The sequence below is a fragment of the Lepidochelys kempii genome, chromosome 9 (assembly GCF_965140265.1).
Source record: "Lepidochelys kempii isolate rLepKem1 chromosome 9, rLepKem1.hap2, whole genome shotgun sequence".
Classification (NCBI taxonomy): Eukaryota; Metazoa; Chordata; order Testudines; family Cheloniidae; genus Lepidochelys; species Lepidochelys kempii.
This window is the reverse complement of record NC_133264.1, coordinates 90,863,538-90,876,093: the sequence shown is the minus strand read 5'-3', so window position 1 is coordinate 90,876,093 and position 12,556 is coordinate 90,863,538. Positions and strand designations below refer to the sequence as shown.

General features: G+C 41.8%; 1 protein-coding gene across 2 annotated transcripts in view; it reads right to left on the bottom strand.

Annotated features, from left to right (window-relative positions):
- Positions 1 to 3,585: 3,585 nt before the first annotated feature.
- Positions 3,586 to 12,556, bottom strand: part of RADX (RPA1 related single stranded DNA binding protein, X-linked) — a 35,179-nt gene continuing 26,208 nt past the window's right edge. The window contains exons 13-14 of one of the 2 annotated variants that reach the window (XM_073358338.1): positions 9,005 to 9,187; positions 3,586 to 5,857 (exon numbers count right to left, since the gene is read on the bottom strand). In XM_073358338.1, coding sequence (XP_073214439.1) covers positions 5,712 to 5,857; positions 9,005 to 9,187 — 329 coding nt within the window. In that variant the 3' untranslated portion in view covers positions 3,586 to 5,711. The other variant, XM_073358337.1, reaches the window with a different exon arrangement.

Genomic DNA, 12,556 nt, shown 5'->3' with positions numbered 1-12,556 from the left:
TGTCTACCCTGGGGGTTAGGTCAGCATAACTATGTCGCTCAGGGGTGTGGATTTTCCACACCTCTGAGAGACGTAATAATACTGACATAAGTTTGTAGTGTACGCGACACCTTGGAAACAATTTAACGGAAGTAGTACATTATTCACATTAATTAGATTATCAAAACATGCCATCTATAAAAGTGTCTGACAACAAAATCTAGACACAAACAGGACCTGATGCAAATCTTTCTGAAATCAATGGAAAGGCTCCCATTTGATCCAGGTGGTACTCCTGAGGGCATTCTGCGCCCAAAAAATAAAAATTCTGCACACAATTTTAGAATTCTGCAAATTTTATTTGCCAAATAAATGTGGAGGCTCCAGCACGGCATTTAGGAGCACAGGCCACTGCCTGCACAGAGGTGGGAGATCACGGTGTAGCTCTCCCCCTCCCCCGGAGGACATGGACTCAGCGGTGAGGCTGCACCCAACGCTGACACAGCACAAGGACCTGGCCTGCCCCAGAAATACCCCAGGGCTCTGCCCCTCTGTGTGAGGAGGCAGGCTCAGCAAGGCAGGATCCAAATGTGGAGAGGCTTAATGTGGGGGATCCAGGTGTGGATTGAGAGGGTTCTGTGTGGGGCAATCTGGGTGCAGGAGACTCAATGGGGGATCTGGGTGAAGTGACTCATAAGGGTGGTCCAGATGCAGGGGGAGTGGGGTTCATTGTGGGGGTTCTGATTGCAGGGGCAGTGAGGCTCGGTGTGAGGGTGTGGGTATGAAGAGGATGCACGGGGGTTGGGTGGATGAGGGAGCAGCTCCCTATACAGAGATCCCTCCCCTCTGCAGCTGAGGAGCAATGGGGTGCAGGAAGCAAGGGGGAGGGGATGTTTGCAGAGCTTCCTGCAGCCAGAGGAGAAATTTGGGGGATGGGTCTGACCAGGCCCCAGATGCCATGCAGGTGAAGAAGCAGCCCTGTCCTCTCCAGCCCCGACGAGCAGCTGAGCTTGGCGCAGCGTAGAAGCCACCAGCCAGGTCTTTCCCAGTCCCGCCTCCTACCCCACAGTGATTTACTTCTCTGCCGGCTGCCCTGGGCACCCAAAACATACTGCTGGGGAGGGTTGCATGACCGTTCTTGTGGCTTCCCTTTGCTGCCCTGTCAGAAAGTCATTTTTCTGTCAGGAAGCAAAGAAATTGCAGGGGACATAAATTCTGTGCATGTGCAGAGGAGCAGAATTCCCTCAAGAGTAGGGTGGCTTTGGATCATACTGTTAGTCCTCAGAAGAAAGCATACAAATTGAGTGAAATCTATCAAAATGCAAAAGTCCTGGTGCCACAAACCCATACTACTTAATGGGACTTGTCTGGTAAATAAGAAAGGCTAAGTTTTGCAAGTAAGGACTTGCAGGGATTGGGTCCCAAAAACTTCTCCATAAAAATAGCAACCAACCAACACAAGAACAGAAGATAAAAACATGAAATACTTTCAACATGTCAGGTTGCCTTCAGTGGAAATGGCATATTGAACTGGACAGAAATTAGCAGGCTCCCAGAGTTGATTATTGTAGTACTCACCAGAGTGTGCCATACGGATGGGATAACTGCCACTCTCTGGGGCATTGTAGATCACAACAGCTTCAGCACCCTTTTTGGCCGCCAGGTGAATCTTTTCTGAAAATCTGCAATTGCCTCTTTCAATCAGTGCAATCCATGGTGCTTCCGTGACAGTGAACTCCGTGTGAGAATCACAGGCTTGAAGGTTAGCAGATTTAGGAATGCCCACCAGCCCTGAAGCCGTACCCAGAGGAGAGTTTACTCCAAACTCGCCACATTCACATTGCTCGGTCACAGTGCTGTTGCTAGTAATGTTGAAATAGAATAGATTCACATAGGCTGGAACAGTCTCTGCAGCTCTGAATAAAACAGCAACCACCAGGAGGCAGGAATAGCTGGATTTATTCTTCTCCTTCATTGCTTATTAATTGAAGCATACAATTTAAGAGGTCTAGAGATATTTTCAACTAACAAGGACCACTGTTAGTCCATTGCTTCCCTAAGGAATTTGAAATTTCAGGTCAAAGTAGGTAACTGATAGCACCCACAGAAATATAAGTCCTCAGTGAGTCAGCTCTATTACAACTAGCTTATCCAGGGAAAAAAAATCCACACCTGGTTACCGTTACTATGAGTGCCTGGAAATGTAAACTTTGGCCCCGTATTCCTGCCACTCCTTATGGTCCATCAGCTTTTTTCATTTCTCTACAGGCTTCCATCTGTATCTTGGTGGCACTTTGTAGATGGCTGCATCAGCCCCTGAGCAGTAGCCAGAGGACAGTTTAATTCATACAAGCCACATTCACATCCAGGATAGGCTCCTATTTAGTCTGAAATGCTTCTTGCCAGGGGTCAGAAAATGTTCTTCCCTTCAAGGATATAACAGAGTGACCTCGTTTCAAAACAATCTGAGACTCTCATTAAAAATAAGATTTAACAAAGAAAGGGTCTGCATAATTTTTCTAATCTTATATAGTGGAAGAATTAAGTGAGATAGAATTAATCCAAGATTAACCTAAGGCCAGGTCTACACTAGTGAGCTCATGTAGCTGTTCTATGAGGACAAGAGAGAGCTCTCCCGCCAATGTAGTGCTTTCCACACCAGTGCTTCTGTCAGTGAAACTTATACCGACAAAAGTGCAAGGGTAGACACAGCCTTAGACTTGCATTTCTCCCTTTCTCCTTAGCCTGTCCAAGATACAGGGCTTGTCTATATAAAAAAGCTGACACTAGTAAAACTGGATTGATTTAAAAAAAAAAAAGGAAAAAAAGGTCAATTTAGTTGCAACAGTGCAGACAACTAATGTAGATGTACTGGAACCAATTTTTAAAAATCACTTATTCCTCCTTTAAACCACAATCTCTCTCACATCCTTGTCATACCTTATAATTTTTTGTGTGTCTTGCTTTTTTTTATCATATCAGACGCCACTTTCCTATGTGGTGTGCTCCAGGGTTTGTCCCTAAGTACTATGGCTAGTCAAAGTTCCCATTTTCCAGTTCCAATCTCAGGGAGTATTCACCTGCCAATTCTGACCTCAGATAAATCTACGTAACTCCCTTTGAAGCCAATAGGGGATGGAGAAGTACTGCATGTATAATGGGGGGGGGGGGGGCAGGGCAGAATCAATGCCACCCACCCACCCAAGTCATATGAATTACAACAAGCAGTTATGTATATATCCCAGGCTCTGCTCTCCAATGGGGATTGCCTCCATCATGGGAAAATGCATGTATAAACAATTTTAAAAGCGCTTTCTTCGAAGGGTGGTCTATTGGAAAATGAAGGCAATGAAACCGGAGGAAAACAGATGAAGCCACTGGAACTCATTGCCAAAAAAAAAAAAGTTTAGGGTTGCAGGCCCAGAATGGCTGCAATACAGGATGCCTTGCATATTCTGAGGCAAGCGAGACTTAAAATTCTGCTGCAAGATCATTGGGTTATGCCGCACTCTGGTGGAAATTCTTGAAGTTCTGCAACAGCTTTAGATACATTTAAAAAACAGACTGTTTTATTCAATTATACATAAAAATGAAATAAAAACAGAAGCCTTTGTATTATTTGTTATTTCTTTTATTTAAGCTGTCCTCATTTTCAATATCCCACAGACTGTAGTCTAAGTTTCAGAGTTAACCACACACAGATAAATCTGAGCAGTTTACACCTGGTAGAGTTATTGTTTCAGTCTCTCTGTATATTCATCACTGCGCTGGTTTACACTCAACTGTCCTTTCTATGGTTTTCTTTGAAACTACGATGGGTAGAAACATTTATAAAAGAAAATAAGAGCTAAGATTCTGGAGTACAATACTTTGACAGGGTGTGAATTCCAGGATTAGGGAATACACAAGGCTCTGGTAACAATCCACCTCTGCAATGGCTGTATTCCAGTGGTGGATGAGTGATCCCTATAGAATGAAAAGATTTTACAAAGCCCTGTTCTTGAGAATGAGAGGCATAACAAAATGTTATGTTTATCAACAGGACCTTAGTTTCTTAGCATTTTTAATCTTACAGTTAGCTATGCTTCATGAAACAAAAGAATGAATGGATTCTTTGCAAAGAATGGAATTTACTCATTTTTGCCAGTATATATATTATATTTTTTTTTAAGTTGTCTTTTGATACATTTCAAATAGCACAGATATAAAATAAAATGAGATATAAAGACCAGAGTCTACATAATTCTGAATTTGCTGTTAAGATTTAAGACAGCAAGCATTAAGGGATAACAACAATGTTAAGTATACACTGCTATGCAGTGAGACAAAGCAGGCAGAGCCATTGCTGGGTTTTACTACATGTAATGGGAGCACTGAGAAACAAAACAAAAGGAAGAGGGCTGAGTGACTAGAACAAATAATAAAATACGGTAACTCTGTACAAGTGTCTGTCATTTCTATTACAAAAACATAATTACCTTACACATTTAATCTTGAAATGCTGGTTTCCTTAAAATTAAGCTTCTACCTGAGGTATATCTACTTTAAAATATCTGCTGGCATAGTCAGCATGGCTCAATTTGGAATAGCAAGTACGAGTGCCAGACTCTCTTATTAGACCCTGGAGCCTATACCATATCATACATTTAAATACAAAATACAGTACAGAAAGATATAAAGGACAAATGTTTTACGGTATTAACTTTCACTTATCAGGACATTTACATTAATATTCTTCTATTAGTAAACTGTTAAAAATTGTGAGACACACCAAAACTTTACTGGATATCTATGCAGAAGCATAGAATGACATTCTAAGTGACCAGACAACACTCAAACTTTGGCCCTGTATCCAATAATGCTTCTAGAAAATCTAACACAAATAATGCAGAGAAGTGCCTTGTTTTTTAACTAATTTAATATTATGGAGCAGAACTGAAAGCACTTAAAACTGAAGGCTTCCGTTCACAGAACCTTCTGTGGCTTCCATTCACAGTATGCCACTGGCTGGGCAAACTTTTCCCCACCAACAGCCAATGCGTCTCTCAAACTGCTCAGAGGGACTCTTCTATAAAGCAGAGGATAGTTCTCAATCTATTGAAATTAAGTCTTTTGGCTCTACTGAAACTACAAACAAGGGAACAAGTGAGGTGGCAAGTTTCTGTGATGCAGCCATGTTTTCTCTAGAAACTGGTCTGAGACCACCATTTTATTTCACATGACCTTCCTGACGAGCTGTCAGATGGCAATGATTTTAGGTTACTACCAGCTAGAGAGACAGTCACACGAGTGACTTACAGCCAAATTCTTCCCATGCATATATGCAGGCAACTCTCACTGACAGAGGACAGAATCTGGCTGTACATTCCATTCCCCATCCAGTCTCTTTGCTTAATGATGGAACATGTACAAAACACCTGACACTTGGGAGCTGCCTGCAGCACTCAATGCATTACACTAAAGCAATAGAGGTATAAAAATAATTAGCACTCAGCCATATTTATAATACTCTGCTCCAAAGCCTTCAGATATAAAGGTAATGAACCTTCCTTGTCAATTGTAAGGACTACCATTACAATTGCTCTATCAGAGCACTTCATAACACTGGATATGCTGGCTCTATACGCTCTAGAAAGTGGCAATATGCAAAGGGTGTACTGTAAGTTACGAAAGGTTTTTTTCCCCTCCCTTCCAACAATATATGGATAACGTCAATCAAACAAGCTATTAAATTACACAAGGTTCACCACATCAGTCTCCATTATCTTATAAATTTTGTTCAGAAAAACTTCCACTTTATCTTCACCTAAACGACAGATGTCCAGGATACAGATGACATGTTGTCTGTCTAGGTCAACTGCTGCTTTTACAGTTTCATCTAGAAGCCAAACACAGATAGTTCATGTGTGTGTGTGTGTGTAGCAAAACAAATATTTAACTAGCATTTTGTTTTACATGCAGTATGCTGTACATGTTCACCTAGGATAAAAGAGAGTTCTCTTTTCTGTAACTGGCGTTCTTCGAGAGGAGTTGCTCATGCCCATTCCATGTAGGTGTGTGTGCTCGCCACATACACTGGTGCCGCAAGTTTTTCCCTCTACAGTATCCGTAGGGGACTGGCTCTGGTGCCCTCTGGAGTGGTATAAGGCGCGCTGCCAGCTCCCCACACCCTCAGTTCCTCCTTTCCGGAAACGCCGACAGTGGGGAAGGAGGGCGGGCTGTGGAATGGACATGAGCAACACCTCTTGGAGAACACCAGTTACGGAAAAGGTAACTGTCTTTTCTTCTTCGAGTGCTTGCTCACGCCCATTCCACATTATGTGTGACTCCAAAGCCGTACCCCTGGAGGTGGGCTGGAGTTCATGGACGTGTAGATTGCAACACAGCTCTGCCGAACCCAGCGTCGTCTCTGGCCTGCTGAGTGATGGCATAATGAGCAGTAAACATGTGGACAGAGGACCACTTTGCGGCTCTACAGATGTTCTGGATAGGGATGTGTGCCAGGAAGGCTGCCAAAGACATCCCTTGATTGGTGTCCCCAGTGCTGGGATTGAAGAGGGCTCAGCTGAGCCCGCCTCTCTAGTCCTGAGGTGTGATGGCTTCAGGCAGGTGAGCGATGGCAGGACGTCCTTCTCAATGGGGAATGGTGCTGCTGAGGTGGAGACACACGTATAGGTCCCAACGCGGATTTTCCCTGAGACTGGGGTACCATTGGAGGTGTTAAGGAAAAGTTAGCACATGTGACTCCATTTTGGTTTGGGGCCCACCATTGTTTAAATGCCAGCACATCATACACCAGGAGGAGTAATCCTTAGATATTGAATCCCTGTGAAAATCCTCCTCCTCGTCTCCAGCCTGCCTTGACTCCCAGTATCTGGTTTTTGTCAGTCTCTAACTCCCTGTCTCTTGGCCTTGATGTGAGGCCTCCCATCCTGATAATAAAAGTTACTGATGCATAGCTTTAGGACCATGCTGTGTAATTAACATACTGGTATAGCACGAGGAATGCACCAAGCAGGGATAGGTGGTAGATAAGACAAGGGTTTGTTTATTGGCTAAGGTTTCTGATGCACGAGGGCAACATGCTTTGCTAAAAAGTATATAACCTTTGTATAATCTGCATTCAGGGTCCCCTCCTGACTAGCAGGGGGCACCACGCTCGAGCGTAATAAACTTAGTGTCTTTTGGGAACTCTGCAGTTGTGGACTTTGTTTCTGTGCCTCAGCCTAGATTCGAACTGTGCGTGTCCTACCAGGTGTAATTCGTAGCACTTGTGTGCGTGTCCTACCAGGTGTAATTCGTAGCACTTGTGTGCGTGTCCTACCAGGTGTAATTCGTAACAGAGGGTCAGGATCTCCTAAGCCGCTTGAAGGGCTGTAGGCATCGACAGCACCTGAAGTTGGCCTGGGCCTGCACCACTAACCGGGGTTACAGGTGAAGCATGGAATGGGCTGCACAGCTTGACCTGAGCTGGGGCTCAAGTTCCCAATGGGGGCATGGAGCTGCCCGGCACACGTTGTGGCTTGCCCCCAGCCCTCTTCTTTCGCTTTCGGAAGGTAGGAGATCTTACCCTCAGTCTTTTTCGGCTTCTTCACCGGAGCCGTGGAGGGGGACCAGTGTCGGCCCGTGGAGCACTGCGCATGGAGCGGCAGCAGTCGACTCACCACTGTGAAGACACCACGGTAAGTCGATCTAAGTACGTCGACTTCAGCTATGTTATTCATGTAGCTGAAGTTGCTTAACATAGATCGATCCCCCCCCCACAGCGTAGACCACGCCTTTGGCAGCTGGTATGCGGATTACTGACTGGCATAGGCCATTTGCAGCGATTGCAGGGCTTAAAACCTGGGACATGCCCCGTCCCCCAGCGGAGTCCCGTTTGGGACTAACGAAGAGTTGAGAACTACTACTAAGGGTAACTAAGAGTTACTAACTATGTACAACTATATTACAGGTTTTCAAAGTTCGCTAGAACTGAGAACGCAACACCTCTAGAGAACGCTAGTTCTCAAGAACCGAGAACGTAACTGGTGTACTTCGAGAGGTGTTTCTCAAGCCGAAGCAGCAGAGGTTTCAGCACCATCACTGGTGGCAAGAAGGAACTGAGGGTGGGAGGAGCCGGCGGCGCCCCTTATACCACACCATGCTGGCGTCACTCCAGAGGATGCCAGAGCCGGTCCCCTACGGATACTGCTGAGGGAAAAGCTTCCGGCGCCGGTGCATGTGGCGAGCACACACACCTAATGTGGAACGGACATGAGCAAGTACTCGAAGAACGAGGACAATTTACATGCTAGTCCACGTAAAGAAAAATTTACTATTCTTCAAGCAGTTTGATATGGGGCAAGCAAAAAAATGGACTTAATTAAAATCAAGTATTTCTATTTCTGATGGATAATTTCCAGCATTTACATAGCACTTTACACATTTGAAGTGTGCTACAAACATTAGCTCCCTCTAACATATTTTTTGTGGGCAGCCATTACATGGAACTATAATTTAAAAGACAATTAACAGTACACAAAAACTTCAGCTTTTACTTGTTGCAAGTTGCACTAGCTGAGTGCTGGCTCCTTGAAATGCCATCAGTGAAATAGGAATGAATGATTGAAAGCTGCAGTGTTTCATTTATGGACCAGATTCTGGGCCAAATATTAAAAAAACCTGGTCTCTCTGCTAGTATAACTTTGTGCAAACAAATAACTGCAGGCACAATACAGGTAATCCAGAAGTGACTCAATGTGTGTGTAGCAGGTACTTACATATCCAACTTCGTAGCATTCTTATTTACACCTGCTAACTTATGGCTGCAGAAAGGTAGGCCTAGTGAAGACTGGCCTGAAAGACAGACCTCATGTCTACAGTATCTAGTAAAGGTGTTAAGTGAAAGCATACATGTATCCTAGGAGACGGGGTGCCGAATGCCTGACTTACAAATAGGGACCTGTATACAATATTAATGCTTACATTCAGAGATAAAAGAAGAAATCGATACATGAGTAATACCAATAATAGCAATTCTTACTTGAAAGTGGAAACGTGTCATAAAGCTTTTGATTGCTCATGGTGTCCTGCTGACACACAGAGATGCAGCTCATACAGGATAACAACATATCATTCTGAATATCCTCTATTCGAAATAAATGAGGATCTTCAGGACAAAACATAGGTGGGAATGCAACATCTATAGCCACATCATGGTTTATCCCTATGAAGAGAGAGAATTATTTCAGCAAAATATTTCACCTTCAGTTTGTAATAGTTTAATGCACAGTGTTTATTTCTCTTCAGTAATTCTTTTACCAATTACCACATTTAAACCCAGCTATTCCAATCTGAACATATGCAAGTTGTCATAAGATATTCACCCATACCCCTCTGTTCCCATTACGTACTAAACAATCTCAGATAAACTAAGTTTCAACAGAAAATATGTACACTTACACATGCATACTAATATTACATATATTTAAACTGACATCATGCAATAACCATATTTTTATGATAAAGGGATTTTATAGTATTTGTAGTTTCAGTATATGAAACCAATTTTTAAAGAGGTTTTCCTCTCTGTCCCCATGGTGTCACTACAGGAGAGAGAGTTAAGTTGCTTAGGTGCCTTAACTGTACATATCTTGCCCATAACGTGTTTGGATTTCTTTTAAATGTAACCTTATCTGAATTTCCTAGGTTTGTAATGCTTGTAGTAACCCCAAAAGCTATTATGTTTTGCACTCAAGTTACTGATACATACTCAGCCTGAAATCCATCTTAACAGTTTTCACCTGGAAATTTCCTTGTTCAGTTATCATAAATGTAATACATGAACATGGAATAAATGCAAAAACAGTAACATCACAATACTATTAATGAACTGAAGATATGGATAACATTTAAATATTTAATTTTAAATGATTCAAGACCAATTCACTAGTATACTTTGGCTACTTTGTGCTACTCTGAAGCAGCACAAAGTAGCTTAATTTACTAGCATGCAGCCATGATTCAGAGCAATGACAGTTGGACAGGGTGGATAAAAATCAATGATTTTAAAAAAATCACAAAAGTTGGATTTTTTTTGATAAAATGCTTTTTCAAGAAAAAACCTATCTAAAGATACATTATCGCTCATAGATAGCTCATCATGGAAAAGGAATTATAAATTCTAATTCTAGAGTATGAGACAATATATTCACATAATATTTAAGAAAAAGTTTTGTAAATGAGTTCCAATAGTTCATGGATTAGGGGGGACCCAATCTTATGGGGTCTGTATAGATTAAGGTTAATCTTCCTATCTACACAATGGGACTCAGTGCTCAGTCTAGAAGATACCATTAGAGATGCTTAGTTTTGCAGTTCTCAAACTGAGGGTTTGTGTCTCCAGAGATAACATGCTTGTTAACAGCGAAAATGTCTTAAATAAATAAAATAAATAAATATACAGAGGTGAGAAATAACAGACCTCAACTCTATTGTCCCTCTGCAAATTTGTGTACACAAAGTCAATCCCTGACCTCTCTCTAAAAGTGCAAAGTTTCAGAAAGTTCAGTGAATAGAAAATTGTTGGGGGTGGAATAGTTTTGGACAAGGAGAAGAAGTCTGGAGATAAATGTGAGAAGGGAGGGACAGGCAGTAGAAACAAAAGTGAAACTGTTTGAGCAGCATATTCCAGAAGTCTTGAGGTCTTTCTGAGTGCAGCCTTCATTAGTTTGAGATCTACCATACCATTCTCTCACTAGAAACGAAAACCTATAATGGCAGCAGGCCATAAGAGAGACCCAGTTTGCGAATATTTTAATGAAGTTCCTCTACCTTAAGTAAGACAGGCATGCGTGCAAAATGCAAACAGTACAACGAAGAAATGCAAGGCCTGGTTGCCCAAATGAAACAACATCATGAGAAGTGTTCCTTCTCAGGAGGAAGGTGCATTGAAGATGATGAAAGGAACATGTCTGAACATGCAGGATCTTCAGGTTGGTAAACTTTTATTTCATACTTCTTTCTTAAGGACTGCCTGTCTTCCTTCTGGACTGTTCTTGAATTCTCATGTTTGAGCAAAAAATATAGTTGTTACTCTATGGTACTATCATTTTAGATGCAGTTGTGATCAAAAATAAACAGCTGAAATTGGCAGATCTTCCTTTTAAAATTTCACCTTTAAAGTAGTACTGTCAGTGAATGCAATGAGTAATACCAAATGAGCAGTATGGTAATAATAATTAAATAACTGCCTTGACTTATTTTGTTTAGGAGAATCCATCCTCAACATACAGGATTCTGAAGACTATCCACCTTCAAGACCACTATCATTTTCTATATTTTCAGAGTTATCTGCCAATGATACTGTTTCAGTCACATCATGTATGTCACACAGCCACAGTATATCACCCGAAGCAAAAAGAAAAAAAAAATCTCCATCATCCAGAAACAACTGTAGAAAAGTTTGTGGTAAGAACTAGCAGATTACAAAAAGAGGTCATTGATGAAAAAATTGCCCAGTTTGTTTATGTAACAAACTCTCCTTTCTGTATGATTGAGAACCCCCACTTCATTAACATGGTTCAGTCATTAAGACCAGAATACAGTCCATCCAACAGAGCAGATGTTGCAGGCAAATTGCTGGATAAAGCATATGAAAGAGAAATTGAGCAGTGTGCAAAAGGTCTAGAGCGTAAAATTGTTAACCTGAGTCTTGATGGGTGGAGCAATGTCCACAATGATCCTGTTGTATGTGCTTGTGTGACAACAGAAGAAGGGAAGGTCTTCTTTACAGAAACAATTGATACATCAGGAAATGCGCACACAACAGAATACTTACAAAAAGCTATAACAAACTGAAAAAAATTCAAACAGACAATGCTGCAAATGTATCCAAGATGAGAAGCAATTATTTAGAAGAGAGTCCCAAGCTAATAATATACAGTTGCAGTGCTCATTTGATGCACCTCCTAGCAAAAGACGTCAGTGTTCCAGAAATAAAGGCTAATGTTGAAATTGCAAAATACTTCCATAACAACCACTTTGCAGCAGCTGCTCTGAAAAAAGTGGGAGGAACCAAGTTAACTTTCCTACAAGATGTACGATGCAACTCAGTAGTGGACTGTTTTGAGCCCTATATCAAGACCTGGCCTAATCTGATGACAGTTTGTGAACAAAATCGTGAAAAAATAGATGGCAAAGTTCTCAACACTGGGCTTAAGAGAAATGTTGAACACATGCTGAGTACTCTGAAGCCTATTTCTGTAGCCTTGAACAAAATGCAGGGAAATAGCTGTTTTATTGCTGATGCTGTTGAAATTTGGAAGGAACGGAGTGAGATCTTAAAGAGAGAAATATACAATGACAGAGTTAAATTGCAAGCATTAAAAAAATGAATGGGACAAGCATTATCTCTAGCTCATTTTCTTGCAAATATTCTCAAAACTCGGTACCAGGGTCAAACCTTAACTGCTGAAGAAGAGGAGCTGGCTATGACATGGACATCCAGCAATCATCCCTCCATAATACCAACCATAATAAACTTCAGAGCTAAGGGTGAATCATTCAAGAAATTTATGTTTGCTGATGATGTTTT